Raw genomic sequence first — 22,165 nt, forward strand, 5'->3', positions numbered from 1 at the left:
GGAGAAGGTACCATGATTGAGTGTTTAATTACTTTGCTTTTCAATTGAAGAATGAGAAATGAAGAGTAGATTAGGTGGGAAAATGATGGGACGTTGATGGCTTATGTGGAGCGGGAGAAGAGAAGCACTTTACAGCTGGTTTGTTTTGGTCTATGAAGAAGTTCATTCACGTGAAGGCAGAGGTGGCCCACGGTCATTGATACAATTCTTTATCTTTTAAGAATGAATGATAACTTAGATAGGAGAAGCAAAAAAAAAGTGGCAGTGGCTGGTGGTGAATTACGTGAAGAAAGAAGAAGCATTCTAAGGATTTAAATTTTCTTTAAAGAGAAGCCCGAGACAGTGATTTAAAATGAATGTGTGGTGCACGGTGACGGAAGGGAGCTGCTGCCACGTCCAGAGATCTCCAAGGGTCTACTTTTATATTATTTTAAATGCTTAATCTTGCACTTAATTAGGTTACAATTTTCATATTGCATACACTTAGGTTTGAATGCTTGCTAATTTTTAAGTGATCTTTGCTTGATTACCATATTCTCCTTTCAATGTTAATCATCACAAAGTTAATTTTCACTCCTTTAATTTAAATGTAATGTTAGCTTTAGTGACCAACCGCTTTAATTTTGTGATTGAGACCGTTTTTACGTTTCCGTTTGCATTAGTGTCTTATTTAATTTTATCCGCAACCAAAAACACTTTCAAACCCCCCCCACTTCGTGTTTGACCTAAGTCTCGAATCGCATTTGGTCCTTGTGAGACGACCTAGGAGTCACTTCCTAGTCTATACTGCATTCTTTTATGCACAACTTTTGTGGGAGGTGCGACCCTCTCATCAAAATGGCGCCGTTGCCGGGGACCAATGGTTCGGTCTTAGGTTTTTGTTGTGTTTGTGTGTGTTGTGTTTTGTCTTGTGTTGTGATATGATGTGATGTTCTGTTTTGTGTGTGCGTGTTGCATGTATAAATGTGTTGTGTTTTATTAGTTTCGTGATTTTTAGTATTCTTCTTTTTCCATGTCTACCTATTTTGATTTTGTGAATACTGCTTATTTTGCTAGTGCCTCTGATCATGATTCTCCTTCTGCATGTTACTCTGATTGTAATTCTGCTGATTTTTATGCTGAGAACAATGTGGCTCATCCTCAAATTTCTGAGAGCTCTCTTTGGGAGCCGGTTCCACCTAATGAGGATGGTGATCATTTAGTTCTCACCACTGGACTGATGAATTTGTTGCCCAAGTTTTATGGTCTTGCAGGTGAATGCCCACATGAACATTTGGATAGGTTTTATCGAATTTGCTCTTTAATGAAACTTCCAAATGTCCCGGACGATCTAGTTTTCTTAAGAGCATTCCCGCACTCATTAGAAAGAGCACCAAAAGATTGGAAAGACTCTCTTCCTCCAGGATCCATTACCAGATGGGAAGATCTTGAGCATAAATTTCTGAGTAAATTCTCCCATGTGCAAGATGGATACGACAACGGTCTTGGATGGAATGACCCTACCTTGGGATGGTACAATGCTCCACAACATCAATATCAAGAACCACCATTCCAGAGTACCTTCATGCCTCCACCAGTCCAGCAATATCAGAGTCAGCAATATGATGCTTCTGCCGAAACAGCTCCTCAGCCTTCTACTTCTGAGCCTACATTGCAGGAGTTGTTGGAGCAGATGACCATGCAGAACCTTCAGTTTCGGCAAGAGAACATGCAGTTCCAGCAAGAAATAGGAGCTGCCATTCAGAGTATGACTGATCAGATAGGGCAGATGGCCACTCAACTCACTGAGGAACAGTCTCAAGATTCAGAGTTACCATTTCAGACTGTTCAGATTCCAGATGATGATGATAGTGGCATCAACATAGAAGATGGGGAGAAGAGTCATGAACTTACTATGGTGCCATCTACTTTCCCATCATCCTATGTCCCTACTCTTGCACCTGAGGAGAGTGATGAGTATTTTGAGGAGCAGGCAGGTATAAGCAGCAATTTTGAGCCAGGTAGACCATTTTCATCCTCCACCACTATTCCAATCTTTAGGGAAGTGGAGGTAAACATACCTCAAATTGATTATTCTGTTGATGATTGTGCGATGCATGATTATGATGTTGATAGGTGTGTTGATGATTATATTGTTGATGAGTCTGTTCTTAATTGTCCTTCTCTGCATGATGAGAACCACTTTTTGCTATCACATCCAAATGTTTATTCTCCATGCACTGAACATGAATCTGAGTCTGTTGTTGATATTGCTTTTGAATTTGAAATTGATTCATGTTCTGAGAGTATATCTGTTGTTCAGCCTATTACACTGGGATTGGGTGTTATACCCCTGCATATCATTTCTTTGGAAACACATCGCACTAACCATGTTGCAGGAGGTACACATGAATTTGATAGACAAACACCCACAGTGGAAAATAAAGGTGCTAACACTGACAAAAGCTTCAAGATCAATAGGCACCAGCTGAACCTGCTCATCAACAATCTTTGCTTCTTAAATCCAGCTGTGGATGATATCTCCCTGCTAGATCAAATCTGGAGGATGAAGCAGTTCGTCCTCAAAACCTTCTTGCTGGATACTGTGGTGGAAGACATCTCCCTGAAAGTCCAAAATTGGCAACTGCCACCATGATCAGGGGAGTTTTCTTTTTCTCTTCTCCCCCTTTCCCTACTTTTATTGCACTTGTCCATGATCTGTTGACTGTTCTGATTGTTTGATCTGCTGATTGTGACACATTGAGGACACTGTGTAGTTTAAGTGTGGTCTATTGGGGGAGATTCTGATTTTTCTTTGATAGTTTTTGTTTTCCGTGTTAAATTTTTTCTTTTCTAGGTAGTTTTTGTTTTGTTTTGTGTACAGTTTTACATGTTTCTCTTGATTTCTGGACTTTGTTTGGGTTGTAAATATGTCTTCCACTTCATTGATACTCTGATTGGTTGGAAATCCTTGCTTTTCTCTGCTTGGAAGATGATTATGATTTTTGAGAGTTGAATTGATTGTGACAGAATTACCCTGTGTGAGATTTGAGCCACTTTATGTTCTTTCTTGTGTGTGATATGTCTCTTGATTGCTTGCGCATATGCCTTGGCTTGACTCTTGTGACAACTCTTGATTAATATGCATGTTTGGAAGTGATAAAGGCAATTTTGTTCTTGAGCCTCTCTAGCCAAATAAGCTTACCTTGCTCTGATTCTTTGAAAACCCTTTTTGAGCCTATACTTTCCCCTATTTCTTTGTTTTGAAGCTCATACACTAGCCCTAAGTGAAAAATCATGATTACCTTAACCTTAGGGAATTTTGGAGCTTTGGAAGTGTTTTGGGAACAAGTGTGGTCTTCTTGGGGATTCTTATGAGTTGGCTAGTTGGTTCCTATTATTGTTTTGTTTTTGTAAATCTTGTCTTTTACAGTTTTGTTTTGAAAAGAAAGAAAAGAAAAGAGACAGGATGAGAAAAAAAAAAAGAGAGCAGAAAAATAGTGAAAAAAAATATATATATGAATAATTGTGAATAATGGAGTCAAGAAGAGGATGGAATTAGAGGTTGTGGGTATGTTTGAATGTGTTTACACTTGTTCCCCATTGCTCCTCTGTTCCTTATGGTTTGTAGCTTCTTATCCAGATATATCCTCCCTTGTCCATGGCCCCATTACAACCATGAAAAGACCTTTTGATTTGAACATGCGTATGTGCTTGAGTGTTGATATTAGAGGCTTGCCAAGTCTATTTGTGATTGCTTTCTTGAGTGCATTGAGTGACATTGATTTATCTTAAACACTTGAGAGAAACACTGATTGTGTGCATCTATGAGGCTTTGTTGCTTTTGATTCATCTCTTGAACTGATTGAATGTTTTCCTTGTACTGAACTGTTTGGATGATTTTTTGAGTATTGGCTTTCATTGACTCTGTGTGGGATTCTGCCTATACCTTTTACTGTCCAGATTTTGTGAGAATTGTGCAACTGTGTTCCTGTTTTGGAGTCTTTGTGGTCTGTCTGTCGAGTCTGTGTCACCTTCCTGATGTTTAAGTAGTTCCCTGGTTTTGGTTTTGGTTTTGCCCAGGAGTGCAAAAGAGTAAGTGTGGTCTATTTTGATGAGTCGTTATTTCTTGAATTATATTTAGTTTATTGCACTTAAATAAACCAGGGAATTGTGTTTAATTGTTTGTTATTTCCCCGTTTTCCGAATTTTGCTTAATTTGGTCGGAAATTTGTAATTGTGCTAATTTGGATTTTCTGAGCTGATTAAGTGCATTTTTGAAGTGCAGGAAAATTTCGGAAATACATTTTGGGACATCAGGAAGAATGCCAAATAAATTCAAGACTCTCCACACGGACATTTTAGAATTAATTAAATTGTAATTCAGTAGTTTAGAATTTTTTTTTTTTGTATCAACTTTTATATTTTGGGTCAATTTTTGGTAAATTAGATTAGACCCAAAATTAGAAATTAATGACTTGGCACCCTAGGGTTTTATTTGTGTGGACCCTACCCTAAAACAAAGGACACACGGCCCTTAGAAGAGCCAGCCGCCACACAATTTCAAGCAGATACCCTCGGTCTCGGGTCTCTTGGGGGGGCTCTTGCGGTTTTTGGCTTTTAGGCTTGTGCCTGGAAGTTTTCGGGAATGGAGAGCTGGGGAGATATTCACGTTGTTACAAATTTTTAGAATGAAAGAAGCATTTTGTTTTAATTGATCTTTGTTAACTCTTCATCAATCTTTCAATGCTCATCATCACGGAAGTTCACTTTTGCTTCATCAGTCTTTGTTACTCTCTTTTTACTGTTACGCATTTTTGAAGAAGCAAATTTCATTTTTGCTGTGCTGGAAGAGACGCTGTGCACGGTTGGAAGCAAGGTGCTGCAAGTAGATTTAGGAGCTGGAGGTGCCACGCTGGCTGGAAGAAAAACGGTGCTGGAATGTGCTGTTACGCTGGAAGAGAGCACGGTGATGGAGAAAAGAGAAGGGATGGAATGAATGGTGTGCACGGACGCTTGAACCAAGGAGGTCACGGGTTGATAAAGAGAATGTAGTGTGAAGATAATGGTGTGCACGGATTTTTGGATGCAGAGGCAGAATGTGCATTGTGATTGAGAAATGAATAATAAGTGGTGTGCTGTCACGGATGGGAGGGTGCACAAGCTCACATTTTGACTTTTGATTAAAGCTTTTTAATGTTTCTTTGCTGGAACGGAGAAGGTACCATGATTGAGTGTTTAATTACTTTGCTTTTCAATTGAAGAATGAGAAATGAAGAGTAGATTAGGTGGGAAAATGATGGGACGTTGATGGCTTATGTGGAGCGGGAGAAGAGAAGCACTTTACAGCTGGTTTGTTTTGGTCTATGAAGAAGTTCATTCACGTGAAGGCAGAGGTGGCCCACGGTCATTGATACAATTCTTTATCTTTTAAGAATGAATGATAACTTAGATAGGAGAAGCAAAAAAAAAGTGGCAGTGGCTGGTGGTGAATTACGTGAAGAAAGAAGAAGCATTCTAAGGATTTAAATTTTCTTTAAAGAGAAGCCCGAGACAGTGATTTAAAATGAATGTGTGGTGCACGGTGACGGAAGGGAGCTGCTGCCACGTCTAGAGAGCTCCAAGGGTCTACTTTTATATTATTTTAAATGCTTAATCTTGCACTTAATTAGGTTACAATTTTCATATTGCATACACTTAGGTTTGAATGCTTGCTAATTTTTAAGTGATCTTTGCTTGATTACCATATTCTCCTTTCAATGTTAATCATCACAAAGTTAATTTTCACTCCTTTAATTTAAATGTAATGTTAGCTTTAGTGACCAACCGCTTTAATTTTGTGATTGAGACCGTTTTTACGTTTCCGTTTGCATTAGTGTCTTATTTAATTTTATCCGCAACCAAAAACACTTTCAAACCCCCCCCCCCCACTTCGTGTTTGACCTAAGTCTCGAATCGCATTTGGTCCTTGTGAGACGACCTAGGAGTCACTTCCTAGTCTATACTGCATTCTTTTATGCACAACTTTTGTGGGAGGTGCGACCCTCTCATCAGTAATGCACGCCCAAAAAGTAGGCCAAAAAGAGTAAAAAATGTCGCTCAAGCACACGCCAGAAACTACACCAAAACGCAACGAAAACAAATTTTAGTCGATTCAAATGGAAGATATTTCATCAAAGAGTAATTTAATCGGAGTAAAAGTAAATTTAAAAGTCCAAAAGAGAGAAAACCTACGTGGAAATGCAATGCCTCAGAGAGAAAACGTGAGGAAGACGATGAACAGTGAGCGTAACTCCACGCGGGTTCACGTTTTCCTGTATAAAAGGCTATAGACGTCGGGCTCTGGGGTCCGACGTCTATATGTCCACTTATTTACGAAAATGCCACCGGTCAATAATTTACGTTGGTTATTTGGTGGACCGACATTTACGGGGTGACGTTAAAGGCCAATTCTACACTAGTGTCTATTTGCTGGTGAAAACTATCCTTTTTGGAAAATTAGAATGAAAATATTTCTTGAGTTAGTAGATAAAGGTGTATGGGATGCTATTCTAAATGGTCCTTTTGAACCCACTAAACTATTTGATGGAAAACCCATTTTGAAAATGTTTTGTAAGTGGAGTCAAAAGGAAAACAGAAAAGCACAATATGATATTAAAGCTAGAAATGTTATCTCTTCTGCTCTTACTATTTATGAGTTTTTTAGGGTATCGACATTCACAAGTGCTAAAGAAATGTGAGAGGTACTTGAAGTAACCCATGAAGGCACAGATGAAGTAAAGAGAGCCAGAAAGAACTCCTTGGTGGAAAAGTACAAGATGTTTAGAATGAAGACTGGAGAAACAATCTACGATGTGCAAAAAAGATTTACACACATTTTGAATCATTTGATTGCTCTCAGAAAGGTCTTTGAAAAGGAGGAAATCAATATTAAGATATTGAAAAGTCTCAACAGGAGTTGGCAACCAAAGGTAACAACAATATTTGAATCCAGAGATTTAACAACTATGAATATGGCTACATTGTTTGGTAAGCTTAGGGATCATGAATTAGAGCTGGGAAGACTAAAGGAAGAAGAGGAGGCTGAACAGAAACAGTCAATTGCACTCAAAGCTACGAACAAGAAAACCTCTAAAAGAATTGAATCAGATGCAGACATTTCAAAGAAGGAAGTAATGAATATGATGGTAAAAAAATTTAATAAATTTATGAAAAATAGAAATGTTGTATCTAACTTTGCACGAAACTCTAAAGAAGGAAAAAGAAATGCAAAGAACACTTCTATCACATGCTATGAGTATGGAAAGGAAGGACACATCAAGCCTGATTGTCCATACCTGAAGATCAAGTAGAAGGTTGATGTAAATTACACTCAGGACAGGAGAAGGAACAAGCAGAAGAAAGGCTATATTGCCTGGGAGAACAATGATGAAGTCCAGTGATGATGATCAAAGCATTGAAGAAGAGTCAAACTTATGCTTCATGGCTGCATTTGTATGCTCTGAAAGCAGTGACAACGACTTTAAGAATGAGCCAATTGAGGTCAGATATGATCAACTGCTGGATACTTTTCAGGAGCTACATGCAGAGGCAATGAGAGTGCAGTACAAGGTTAATCGATTAAACTCTGAGAGAAGAGACTTTGAATATAGTGTAAATAACCTTGTGGATTAAAATGATAGGCTAAAAAATGAACTTGATCTTGCTTTACAATTTGCTGCAAATGTTAAAAATGAAATTAAGATTGTAGAAAAAGGTTGTAAGGATTTTCATGCTCATGCTGAGAAAATTGAATATCTAACTAGCACATTAGCTAAATTTAATCTTGGAAGAGAAAATTTAGAAGTTGTGTTGAGATAACAAGGCAGAGCAATAAATAGGCCGAGAATTGGTTATAAAGCTAAAAATGAAACAGTTAATTCTAAAAGATTCATTGAATTGAGAAAACATGTATCCAATACCTGTTTATATTGTAATACTATTGGGCATATTGTAGAAAACTGTTATTACACACTAGTGCAACAAAGGAAGACGACAATGGTTATTTTTGACAATTCGCTTTAGTTTTCAAACCGAGACATATATTAGCGAGGTAAAAAGGTGGGGGCTTTTGGCCTCGGTTCCAACCGAGGTAATATCCCCAAGGTTTCTGCTTCGGTTCTTCTACACTCAAGGTAATAACATGGATCTATGGCAGCGGTTCAGGCTAGAACCGATGTCAAAGCCCTTTATTTTTATTTTTTTAAATCATGTGTTCTTATATGAAATTTAAAAAAAAAAATCCAACTCGAACAGAAATTTCCAAAACCAAAAAAATTAAAAACCTAATTACAAGAAAATTTTGCGAGCATAGAAACCCCAAATTTCCAAATCATAATCCAAAACCCTAGCCTCAAAACGCAGGAATCAGATTCAAAAAAAAAATCCCAAATCGAAACGAGGTCAGAAACCCTACTTTATGCTAGAGTCAGACGCGACTTCCCTTCGCCTTGAAGACACCAGAACCCGAACCCTCGCGGAGGCCCTACTGCTACCATATTGCGAGAAAGAAAGATGCGCCTAAGCTGTCAAAGTCACCTCCCTTCCTGCAAAAATGAACCAACACCGAGAAGCGAAAGGGAGTCTTCACTCCATGCGAAACACGAACCAGAGTTAGAGAAGAGGAAAAAGAAGTTCATGCCTCCCTCACTACGAGGCGAAACGAAACAAGAAGAAAAGAAAAAGATGAACATGGGCGCTTCCCCCTTCTTGTGAAGTTGCGACAGAGGAGTGAAGAAGAGAACAAAACATTGGCGGAGAGAACCCTAAGGGCCAGAGAGAGCAACGACGCAATTTAAATCAAAACGAAGGCCTTCTGTCTAAAAATGCCTCTGTTCGTGACATTTAAACCTAAACGCATGTTATTACCTCGGTTATTTTTTTAACCGAGGTAGTTAGTCTCTACCGCCTCAGTTCTATAAAGAATCGAGGCCTATAGTGCCCAAAAATAATTAAAAAATTATATTAAATGACATTTTTGTAATTTTAATGAACCTTTTTACCTCGTTTCCAAGGAGAGCCGAGGCCAAAACCCTTGCACAAAATTAAAGTGCCCAGAAAAAAATTAAAAAATTATATTAAATGGCATTTTGGTAATTTTAATTAACCTTTTTACCTCAGTTGCAAGGAGAACCGAGGCCATAGCCCCCTTCAGAGTACAGAGCGGGAATGTTAGTGGAGCAGAGGGGTTTTGGCCTCAGTTCTGAGGATAACCGAGGCCAAAAACCCTGACAAAGATATTTGTCATCTGAAAAGTCTTTTCTTGGCAACTTTTGCGGGCTTTATGGCTTCGGTTGCCTTTGTAACCGAGGTTATAAGTGTTTTATGGCTTCGGTTAATATCGAACCGAGGCATATACTATTCCAATAATTTCAAAAATGGTACTGCCCCATTTTATGCTTTTATTTCTGACTAATCGAAGCATAATGGGCACGTTAGTGGCCCCGTTTTTTACTAGTGACACAAAGGTAGGTGTTCCAAAGGGAAAAAATAAATGGATTCCCAAAGAGCAACCTCCTGTAACAAGAAAGGCCCAAAGTTCATCTGGGTACCTACAACACAATCATTTGAAAGTTTTGCAGGGAAGTAAGCTGATCAAGCAACAGATAGCACTCAAGGATGAATTTCATTGGAACATATATAAATCTCTTGAGTAGTATTCTATGGTAACATCTACTGTCAATTCATGCATTCATGCATCACTGTTTCTGTTTGTGAATGTGTAATTGATGAGTATGAATGTTGTCTGTTTGTCTGCTATACAAAATTGTTTGAAAAATAGTTTGCACACACTTTAATCGATTGTGTTAACAATTAAATCAGTTAGACTATTTTTCTATGCTTCTCTATTTTGTGTTAAGCTGTTAAGAAGTAATCGATGTTAAGATTAATAAAATCGATTAAAATGTTTAATCAGGGCTTTTTCTTTCTAAAAAAAATCTAATTGGGCCTGATGATAAAATGATTTGTTGCGTGCCTTTATAAATACTAGATTTGAAAATCTTTTATACATTCACTACTCTTGGAACTAAAGTGTTTAAAACCCTCAATTGAGTAAGATCCTCCATAAAAATCCTTAATCAAGAGGGCTTCATCCTCATCATCCAAACGCAGCAAGAAGATTGACAGAATCGCGAGAAACGCAAGTCCAACTAGGTGGATAAGCGACGTTGTGGCTCTTAGAAAACATATGATTGATGCTGGAATCAATAGTGGGCATAACTTACCATATGGATTGTTCATCAGTAAAGTCTTAACGCTTCATCGAGTTGTTCTTACTAGGGAAACCAGAGTTGTCTGCAATAGAACAAATGAGATTGGAAAGGCAATCCTGACATGTATCAGTATTAAGAAAAATGATGATGGTTGGGTGTTCAGGGATGTTCAGACTCAAGTTAGAAGTAAAGCTGAATTGTTTGACTATGATGAAAACTCTATCTCATTCACTCCAGAATTTGAATTTGAAAGAAATGTTGTAAACACATTTAAAAGAATCTCTGAGAAGTCTCTAAAGTTGGAGAAATCATTATTCCGAATGGAAAATAAGGTGGATAAACTCATTAAGAACTATGTAGATAGTTCATCTTCAATAGAAGTGTCACATGATGATGATAAGTCAAGTGAAGAGGATTTTATGGATGAATCCAACTCAGAATAGGGATGAGTTGTCAAAAGTTTCTTTTTCTTTGTTTTGATATCAATGGCTATTAAGCCATCTTTTGGTTCTCATTGTACTTATTTTTAATATCAATGAAATTATCTTTTGGTAAACCTTATGTGATACGTGAATAATTGCATTAAATAACATTTAATTGATTATATCACTTGTATGAAAGCAATTGAACATTTCACTATTACATCATTACATTGCATACTCATACCTGATATGTGATAATGCTTATTTCAAATTACACTGTATTTGGACTAACGCTCAACCTAGTTGAGAAGAAAAACTTGTGCAGGTCTGATGTTGATCATTGGTTGATTACTGAATTGCCTTGGAAACTTCAATACACTGTAGAGTTGAATCGATTAAGGAAGAATTAAATCGATTAATTGTTTTTGTTAATCTGGTTTCAAGTATCTTAACTACTGAATCATTAACTTTGAACCATATCTTCTGATTTCATATGTGTTTATAATAAATCTCAGTGTTTATAATCCGCTGTGATTCTAATTTGAGTTTATGATTGATAACACTAAGTTGTTTAGCTTCAAGCTGTATCTGAAATGCTTTGATATTTGTTATATCTTTTGATACATTTCTTGAATCTGTTTGAATGATACATTCTCAATTATATCTCTATCATGTTACTCTAATGTTGGAATATGAAATAATGCATATTGATATGGGAGCTTAGTATCCTGTTATATGTTTATTCACATGTTAAAAAAGGGAAGAAAATTAAACTCATGTGAATTTCATACTGTTGACAGGAGGAACATAATTTTTTTCTGTAAACATGTGACAAGGGAGCATCATTTTTTTTTGTGAACATGTGTTGATGCATATTTATGAAATTCGATATCTCTGTGTTTCAATTACATTGAGCTGTAATTTCTTTTTGGCTAATGCCCAAAGGGGGAGAAATAATTGAACATTGAATGAGATAATTGAATGTGTATGGCATAATGTATCTGTTTACAACTATGTGAAACAATTTCTGATTGTGCATTGTTAATCATGGTTGTTTTATTGATCATGTTTGTGCATCATCAAAAAAGGGAGAGATTTTGGGAGCCTTGTGAGTGCTAAACCCAAATCTTGTGTTTGTTATTTATGATGAGAACACATTAACTATAACAACACAGATGTTGTCATGACACAACCAAAATGTGTTTTCTGTATTTAATGCATATGTGGATACAAAAATGTCTATTGTTGATTGATGCATATGTTGAACATACTGTTGTTTCTGTATACTATTGTGATTATGATGTGATTATATCTCTGTATGCATATTGTATGTTTCTGAGTAATGAAAACCACAAGCACAAAAGCTTTTGAAGTATGGCAAAAACAACAAGTTAGAGCCAATTACCTTAATTGGTGAATCGATTAAAACTCATGTCTTTGCATATATCTCTTTCAAATGTGCTGTGATGAGTTTTTGAAGAAGAAAAAGTTTTCAAAATTTGTTTAAGTGTTAAGCTTAATCGATTCCACATGTTATGTACTCAATTAAGTATGTTATCTTTTGAAAACTATTTTCAGTTCAGTCAAATTGCTCTAACGGTCATATTTTTTTAAATATGTTTGACTTGCATTAAATGTGAATCGATTACATTAATTGTGCATTCAATTATGGGCTGAGTTAGTTGTATTTCTGTTACATCTAAATTTTTATTATGTAACCGATTACATTACTAACATAATCGATTACTTTGTGTATGTTATGACATAAACTATAAATTGACGCATTACTTGTATTTTTGTAGAACACTTTATCATTTACATTTTCATATATGACAGTTTTCATCTGAGAAAGTTTTGCAGATTGCATTGACACTTCAAGAATCAAGAAGCAAAGATCTTGAAGAAATCTGAAGGATTCTTGAGAGGAAATTTGAGTGCTTGACTGACTGATCGTATCTGCACTGCTGAGGTGTATTTGTTGTGATTAGAAAAGAATTATGCACTTGTTGATTGTGTTGTGTCTCTGTTCGTGTGCAATAGGAAGGAGAGCGAAGAGCTCTTGGACTTTGAAAGGGGATTCTCAAAGGGATTATGCAATAAGAACGTGTGGTTCTGTGTGTGCAGGTGTATTCGTTTCTATATTTGATTGTTTGAGTGGGAAATGTGTTTACGTTGTGAGGGTGTGTTCACTGTAAAACCTTTGGTGTAATTCTCCAATCATTATAGTGACATATCCTTCAATCGATGGTTGATTGGAAGGGTGATTGGATGTAGGCATTTAGGCCGAAATAGGATAAAAACTGTGTTTGATCTTCTTTCTCTATCTCTTTACATTTCATTGCATACACACTTTACTTATAGTGCAAGAAATTTTTAAAGATCATTCTATTTCTGCAAAAATATTTGAAAAGTGCATGTTTTTATAAATCACCAATTCAACCCCCCCCCCCCCCCCCCCCCCCTCCCTCCCTCTTGGTGTTGTGAAACAAGCTTCTTTAAGTTACAAGTAGCACAAAACAAAATTTCCTACTAAATCAGTTCAATACTCATAAAGTAGCACAAAACATCAATTAAAGGGTCTAGAAAACTTCTATCGTTCTAGAAATCCACGACCGTTGCTTCCATTGCAAGAAACTTCTAGAAAAACCTACAAATCACCGATTGGTGATTGAAGACAGACCTTAGAACCTAAATGGAACCAAGAATTAAGAAAAACAATTTCTTGACACATGCAAAACAGAATCCCTTTGCACAATCATGAAGCCTAGAAATACCAAAGAAATGAGTACAAACTTACTTGCTCTAAACAACAAATTGATTGGGTAGATATGCAGACCTTAACACCGTGATCGTCTAGGCATCTCCTGATCGTCAAACAGAAAATCAAGGAGTTAGAATACCTAGAGAGATGTGAGAGGAAACGAAGGAAAAAAAGTTTTAGAGAGATACAATGTGTTTTAAGTAATGAGACGAGTATAGAAAATTCTATTTATATTATGAAATTATTATATAATAAAATATTTGGTCTCATTATTTTAATACACCTACTAACTCTAATACTAGGTTGTTACACAAAGTAGTTTTAAATTCAAAATTATGAAAAATAAAATTTATATTTTTGAAAAAGTCACAAATAAATTAATATGGCTGAATTAAGTTTCCATAAATTTAGGTATTTCCGTTAAGACATTATTTAAAAAATTTATTTTTTGAGTTCTCAAATTTCTTATATTTTTAATTGAGGTTGTGTTATTTAATATTTTCTTAATTGGACTCTGAACAATTATTTTGTCTAATCATCTTATTTACTGGTCTATAAATGTTAAAAAAAATACAACGAACGATTTTTATTGTTTTTAATTATATTATTTACTTGTCTACAAATGCTAAAACAAAATACAAGGAATGATTTTTATTGTTTTTATTGAAAATGTGTTTATAACAAAAAAAAAAAAAAAACAACGTTATCATCTGCATTAATAATGTGATGGTGACTGTTATAATAAGGTGACAAGGAGCATGATGATGACCTCTTAATTAAGAAGATTTGAATGAAAATAGTAAAATTAATTCATTATTTTGCATTAACTCTAATATCGTACTTTTTATATGTAGAGAGAGTAAGCAAAATGACTAGCCAATATCATACTCACGTCACGAAATTAATAGAAAAATTAAACCGTTAGAATTTAATTGAAAAATACTCTATAAAAAAAAATTAAAAAGAACATAATTAAAAATACCTAAATTTATAAGAGATTAACTTAAATCAATTAAGTTTTAGTTTAAGACATATTATTTTAATATATAGTTTTTAGTAAATGTATATGTATCAATAAAGTAATGTTATTCCATTAATTACTTTTAATTTAAGTTATGATTTAAAAAATATACATGTATCTTATACTTAGTTTAAATATATTTGAATAAAAGTTTAAACTAATTAGATTTTGGAGACCAATGTTGATGAGTATTTCTATAACTCGATTTCAGTCTATTTTAGGATTATTTGTTCGATGCAAGAAATTGGACCAAATTTATAAATTTGAATTAATAATTAAGGTGGTTAAGTCATCTTCAATTTGTAGACATTTCTGTCCGTGATGGATAATATTTGCAGCATCCATAAAGAAATCATACATTGAAATTTCCATCATCACGACAAGAGAACCGATAAAAACGAATCACGGGTTGATTGGGAAAGAGTTTATGAAAGTGATCGTGGATGAAGGGTAGCAGAACTAAAAAAAGTCTAGCGGGCAACGTCACTTGTTTTATAATGACAATATAGTATAGTTTTTTCTTTCATCTTTTAAGTTTAGCACAAATGATGTCAATTAATCATCTCTACCTTCAGAATTTTTCTAAATTTATAAATATGAAAAAAAAGTGACAACTTAAACTAAACAATATTGTAAGATGAAGAAGTGTTATAACATACATCATGGGTAATCAGAACACAACGTTAACAGCTTTTATAGGTCATGTGTTAGTGATTTCGCTTAAATTTGGATTTTAAGTAAGAATTTTAAAATTATGTAAGAGTTGCTTACACACTACACTGATTCTGTTATCCTAAAAGAAAGTTCTAAGCTTCAAAGAAAATATTAAAAATATCTCCTTAAAGTAAAAAGACTAGGTGCGATTTAGATACACATTTCTCTTTTAACTAAATGTGATATCTTTTAGGACCCAACATTGATATTTTAAATTTTTAAGTTAATTCTATTGATATTATTTCAACAAACTTGAGATTGCATTTTGGGTTGACTTATCGCAACTTTTGGTTTGACCGGCTTGGACTATGTAAACTTGATCTTAAGTTTAAGTTGACTTATTTTGACCATTGAGCAGACCGACTTGACTTAACACAACCTTAACTGTTTCGGCTAGACCTTAATCTCATATTGACTTGTCTCGACTTTTGATTTTGGTTAAATCATGTTGATATTTGGTCTGGATTGACTCGATTTGATCTTTGGCTTAGGTCGAATTAACTTTGCCTTCGATCCTGACCGACTTGGCTAAGTCTTTAGTTCAAGACGACTGGGCATGGTCTTTAACTCAAGCTAATGGTATGGTATTTGGAATTATTTATATTTTTGTGGTGGGACCAATCACATTTTGGTTCTGACCTACGCATCTCAAGAGGGAATTTGGAGTCTGAAGCTTTTAGGTCCATTACACCGGGAATGCATATTTAGGGGTGGATTGGTGCTAGACCAAGGGCCATAAATCAAATTGACACCTCTACTAGTAAATGATGCACTTCATTGACATTTGTGTGGATGAGTTTATTAGAGGTATTGTGGAGATGGGTTGAATGCCTTCTAGTTCTTGAACTTCAATTGGACCATCCATAAGAACCAAAGTCAGGGTACACACTTTAGCTTTGGTCTTTGCAACAACGTACACCCTTGCACAAATTTTACCTTTATAGTGAACTATATGATTTTTCTTAGTAATAGAGGATGGTGGAGGGTTTAAATGGTTGAGAAAAAGGGTTCACTTATTGGTCGAAGAAGTGACGTAAGGTTTTCACAATCAACAAGGGCAAAGGGTTGGGATGCTTTAGTTGTGGATGAATATTGCCTCCCTTAATGGTTGGAGGCTTTTCAAATCCTTTTGATGGTTCAGTGTTTAATGTATTCTTCATCCTTATCACCTTCAAGAATTTGATTATGAATTGAGACTGGAAAACAGTGCATTGGATCCATTCTCTTTGTAGCAAAAGGCATAACGATTTTAATTTGCTTTCCCTTTGGAGAGGAACTCTTAATTGTCTTTTGTTTATTTTGCACATGTAGAAACATATGTGATGAATCAATATTTTCTCCTATTCACTTAGCTTCTTGTACTAGATTTAATTAGAGAATTATGCTTAAATGTCCAATATTTTCTGAGTTTTGATATTTGGGCTTAATTTGACAAGTAATTCTTATTTTAGTTAATTTGAATTATCTGATCTTAATTATTTTTGTTATTATTTTTAGGGCAATTTCAAGTGGCGTGTTCTCAAGTTCATAAGTTCTCTCTTCCTTATCTCTTCCATTTTAAATCTTTTTAATTTCCATTTCTTAATTGTCATTAGAACATTTATCTCTAAGCATGTTATTCCATATCAACAAGAGTGCTACCACGTAATTTGCTTTTGTCCACATCAGCATTTAGTTTAATTTTGTTTGTATTTTCGCTTTTTCATTCATTGTTGGACCAGACTTCCACATTTGGGCCTATTTTGGTCAATTTAGAAAATACCCACAAAGGGGACTGACCTAGGTTTTAGTGCCAGCTACCACCACCCTTAGTTTCTCTCCTTCATTCTCTTATTTTCGTTTTTAGCTTCAGGACCAGAGTTCCCTTAAGGTTTCGATTTCCATTTTATGTATTGAACTCAATTTAATTGCAATTCCATAGTTGATTTCGTTTCTGCACTTGGGTTTCTCCATTTTCATTTTTCTCTCCTTGCTTGGTGTTGCATTTTCGTTTTGGGTTCCTCTTCTAATTTCGTTTTTACATTATAATTTTGATTTGCTTTGTTGTTTCAATTCCTATTCTATTTTCCACATTCGTTTTAGTGCTAGGTTTTTGTTTTTGTTTGTGTTTCTAAATTGAATTTCGTTTCTGCATTGAGTTTCATTTCTCCATTGTCTTTGCTCTAATGTTTCCAATTTCGGTTTGCTATTTCAAGGTTGTTTTAATGGTAGCTTAATTGTGCTGGGATGGTGATTGCTGAAACTGCAATGGTTCCATAAGATAATTGTGTTGTCATGGTGATTTTGTGAATTTTAGCCTAGCATCGTATAACTTGTTTTGCACTTGAAGTTAGGTGCACACTTAGTTTCCTAATCTGTTTTTAATCTTCACTTAGTAGATTAGAGTTGCAGATGCTTAATCTGTGGTAGGGAAAACTGATTAAATGTGTGCATTATGAAAACTGTGTTTAGTCTTCGCTTAGTAGGCTAATTTGTGTTGGATTAGGGTGAAAAGAGCATATAATTATTGGTAATCAGGGATTGTAATCATTGTAGGGGAGCCAATAACCAACCTTTCCTTAATTAGTGTTTTCATTTGCGTCTTTATTCGTAATTCTACTCACACAACCCCCCACTACGTGTTCGATCTAATGATTGAACCAATAATTGGTCCTTGAGAGACAACCTAGGAGTCACTTCCTAGTATATACTACACTTTAATTGCATATTAATTTGATTCAGGTACGACCTCGATCACTATGTTATGATCATCTTATAGAATAAAACATAGTAAGTGTCCTCACTAGCATCTTTTAGCAGGTTCATGAACAAAAGATAAGGTAGTTTGAAGGACATGTTTCTATAAAATAATGAACTTGGATACGTTTATGATTTGCATAGGTTCCTTATTACCCTGACAACAAAATATTGTTATATCTTCCTTAAAAATAAAAATTTCATTATCTCTAGAATAACAATATATTAAACTTACCATGCCACGGTTAACCAATAACATATCAACTATTTTATTTTATGTTCATGTTCTAGAATAGCTTAATTTATATTTTGAAAATCAATACATACTTTAATTTTAAACTTTTTATGAAGTTTATTAGATATCCATTCAAAATATTGACGGGTTCAAATAATTTTAGCTTTCAACAACTGTGAAAAATAGGTCAAAACTTAAGAAGGAAGAGTTGAATTGTTTTTTTAAAAATTTTGGAATGTATTCTTTAATATCAAGTAGTTAAACAATAGGTTTGGATAGTAAAATTCTTTGTAAAAAAGTTTTCTAAAATTATTTTGTTAATCTTTCCTTCTTTCATGAAAGTAGTACAATAATAATATGTAATGGACAAAGATAACGGAACGAAGAATTACTCTAACACTTTTATACGACAATACAAACTAACTTCAATTCTCAACCAACTTATTCAATGGATTTTACAATTAAATTTTAGAATTCTAATTTGAGATGGAAATATCCATAGTAATAGATTTGTATCTAAAATTCATTGATAATTTATATTGTTTATTACTACTTGATATTTTCATTGATAAAATTCATTAGTAACTTGTAATGTTTATCATTAACTCATATTTTCATTAATAAATTTCATAGATAAAATGGGCATCAAAGTTTCTGTTTTGGGTATTGACCATGTTGTGGTAAAATCTGTCGATAACTTAAATTTTGGTTTAATAGGTTCGGAGGTCCCTATATTTGTGGGTTCGTTTCAATTGGGTCCTCCAATTTTGAAAGTGATCAATTGGGTCCCTAATTTGGTAAATGTGATTCAATAATAGGATCTCCGTTAAATGCAGTTAACTGCGTTAACTTTGTTATGAAGTGGTAAGCTGAGGCATCCAAGTGGCATCCTTCGTGGATTTTGAACATTTTTAGAAATTATTAAGCAATGTTAAATATATTAATAAATGAAAATATAATTAGAAATTATTAAACCTTAAACATATTAAATGTGACTTTTTCTGTCTGAGAAATTGGGGAAATCTGCAAAGTTAGGGTTCGCTGGAAATTGGGGAAGTGCTGGCATTTGGGGAGCACCGCTCTTGCGTGAGAAATTACTTAGCCATAAGCTTTCGTAGTATAAAATTGTAGTGATCTATCGGTGCTTTTGAGTAAAAGCTTGTAATTTTTGGCGGTGAATCACGTGGAAGAGTTTCGCGAAGGTCGTTGGAGGTGTAGCACGTGTCTAGGTTAGTAAATGTTTAGTTCTTTGTATAATTTTGACAATGATGCATGGTCAGTCGTGGTCCCCCATGTTCGAAGTGGTGTGGTAGTGTGTTATTTATGTTGTTATAGAAATTGGTGTTGAAAGTGGTCCCCCATGTTTGAAGTGTCGTAGTAGACCGTAATTGTTGTTGTGCTTTATATTGGTGTTGCGATGTTGCAATGTGGTCCCCCATGTTTGTTCCTTGTGCTTTTTGTTTTGTTTAAGTTATGTTGTAGTTGGTCCTTGTGTTTCCTTGTCCTGCTTCTAATTTTATATAATTTTTGTTGTTGTTGTCGTCTTATTATTTTATAGGATATATACTGTTATAGTGTATTACATGGAGGATCATTTTGAAGTTGTTTTCCACCATGGAGGTCACTTCATAAACGATGGGCCACTTAAGTATGAGGGGGAAAGTACAACTCTTTCTTTTGACCCAGACGTGTGGAGTTACTTCATTATAGTCAGTGTAGTAAAAGGACTTGGATATGATGGATTTAAGGAGTTGTGGTATTGTGTAGGGGGGGTTCTGTGTTAGATGATAGGTTAGAGGCTTTGTCTGATGATAGGGGAGCCATGCACATGATGAACTTAGCTAGGCTAAATGGAGAAGTTCATTTATTTGTTGTTCACACAGTGTGTGAACCTGAGATCATACACTTGTTAGAAAATGTTCCACATAATGAAGGTGAAGAAGAAGTTCAACCTGTGATGCATGATAGTGATCATGGTGAGTGTCAACAAGTTCATGATGAGTGTCAAGAGGTAGGTCATGGTGAGTGTGAAGTTCCTGTTTCAGAAGAAATAGCTGAGGGAGATGATGTTGTAGAAGGTCAAATTGAAGCTGAATGTGATGTGGGTGAGTCCGTAAGAGATGATGTTGTGGAAGTTGAAATTGAAGTTGAATCTGATGTGGGTGAGTGTGAAAGAGATGATGTTGTAGGAGGTGAAATTGAAGTTGAATGTGATGTGGGTGAGTGTGAAAGAGATGATGAATGTGATGTGGGTGGGTCTGAAAGAGATGATGTTGATGTACGTAGTTGGAGTTACAGTGGTGAGGATGCCAATGTTGATTGCAATGTGGATGTTACTAGTATGGATGACCTAGTTGACAGTGAAATCCAAGAAGAGGTAGGGCATGGAGTTGGGAATTGGTTTGGTGAAATTGAAGTTGATGTGGAAGGCAGCTACAGCAACTCATCCACAAGCCTGGGAAACCGAAATGAGAAATATAAAGGAAGTGAATCTCGAGGCCTTCAAATACCTTATCAAAATTCCTCCCAGGTATGATGAAATTTGAAAATCTCTTCAAATGTGATTCAATTCATAGTTGTGGAAGTGGCAGACTGTGATACTTTGTGTGATGAAATGCTAAGTGTTTTCTTGAAATGTAGATACTGGTCACGATCAAGGTTTACCACCAATGCTAAGTGTGATACTTTGGTAAACAACATGTCAGAGGCATTCAACAGTGTATTGCTGCATACAAGGTCAAAGCCAATCATAACCATGTTGGAGGATATCCGCCTTTACTTGATGAACAGATGGGCAACAAACCGAACAAAAATAGCCTCATTGTTTGGGGTGATTTGTCCAAAAATCAAGAGTAAACTTAATAAGGAGTTCCAGCTAACCAAATTTTGGATTCCTAGGTAACCGGATGATGTTTCATTTATCATGTGTTCAACAATTTAAGTGTATGCGTACTTTCTAAATTTTAATTGTGTTTTTTTAGCTGGTCAGCACTACAGTTGTTTGAAGTTCGTCATGTGTCCCAAGTTCGCGACAAGTTTATAGTTGATATAGACAAAGTTGAATGCACATGCAGGAAATGGGCTATCTCGGGCATTCCATGCTGTCATGCGTTGGCTGTTATGAAGTTTCTGAATTTAGATGCAGATGATTTCATCCCTGTTTGCTTTAGGAAGTCAACATATGAAGAAATCTACTCTTCCATTGTGTATCCAGTTAATGGTCAGAATATGTGGGAAATTACCCCATATAATGATGTGCTCCCTCCAAAAAAGAGAATATTGCCAGGGAGGCCCAAGAAGAAAAGAAGGTTGCAGGAATGGGAGTTAGTCAGGGACGAAACAAGAATGAGGAAGGGTGGTATACATAAAAGATGTGGCATTTGTAAGGAGCTGGGTCACAACAGAACTTCTTGCCAGAAATCAACCCAAGATGGTGAAGTCAACCCTAACCAAACACAACAAAGCAACCCAACAAATGAAGAAAACATACCATCATCAAATCAGCCTTAAGCAATTATGACGTTTACTGGCACAAGTGCAGCAGTTATTCCTAGTTTTGTACCTTGTAATGATGTAAAAAATTCTGATGTTGAACCTTTTCTGATTAATACCAGTTTGCTGTAATGACAACTCAGCTTTTATGGAATGTTATCTTTGGTTTTATGGAATGATTCATACCAGTTTGCTGTCAGCATTGTTATTTAAGCAGTTTGTGTCTTTAGCTTCCTGTGTTTGTTATTACATCCTCTGTCTTTAGCTTCCCGTGTTTTGACTTTAGCTTCCTGTGTTATTTAAGCAGTTTTTTTATCTCTGTGTTTGCAACACAAACAATAACTCACGGTTAATGGGATGACCTGATGATTCATACCAGATAACTCTGTGTTTGCTTATTCAATAGTATCTCAAATGATTCATACCAGTTTGGTGTAAGTTTTTTTATCTCTGTGTCACCAGCTCATAAGTCAAAGCTATCAAATGAAACTGCTTATTCAATAGTATCTCAGCAATGCAACAATCAAACTGTGGTCTCAACAGGATAACAAT

The 22,165-nt window shown here is 35.3% G+C and overlaps 1 protein-coding gene across 1 annotated transcript; it reads left to right on the plus strand.

Moving 5' to 3' along the window:
• Positions 1-19,704: 19,704 nt before the first annotated feature.
• LOC148205103 (uncharacterized) lies at positions 19,705-21,631 on the plus strand. The gene is made up of 5 exons (XM_088102913.1): positions 19,705-19,769; positions 19,889-20,453; positions 20,539-20,651; positions 20,762-21,019; positions 21,103-21,631. The coding sequence occupies exons 1-5, from the start codon at positions 19,705-19,707 to the stop codon at positions 21,629-21,631; spliced, it is 1,530 nt and encodes a 509-aa protein (XP_087959039.1).
• The last annotated feature ends 534 nt before the right edge of the window (positions 21,632-22,165 follow it).

This window comes from Vigna umbellata, chromosome 1 (assembly GCF_029865625.1).
Source record: "Vigna umbellata cultivar VRB3 chromosome 1, Vumbellata_1.0, whole genome shotgun sequence".
Lineage (NCBI taxonomy): Eukaryota > Viridiplantae > Streptophyta > Magnoliopsida > Fabales > Fabaceae > Vigna > Vigna umbellata.

Bases quoted from the DNA above. Each gene is read 5' to 3' on its own strand.
- LOC148205103 (XM_088102913.1), top strand. From the start codon at position 19,705: ATGGAGGATCATTTTGAAGTTGTTTTCCACCATGGAGGTCACTTCATA. The intron at 20,652-20,761 runs GTATGATGAAAT...CTTGAAATGTAG, and splicing joins CTTATCAAAATTCCTCCCAG to ATACTGGTCACGATCAAGGT. The intron at 21,020-21,102 runs GTAACCGGATGA...GTGTTTTTTTAG, and splicing joins ACCAAATTTTGGATTCCTAG to CTGGTCAGCACTACAGTTGT.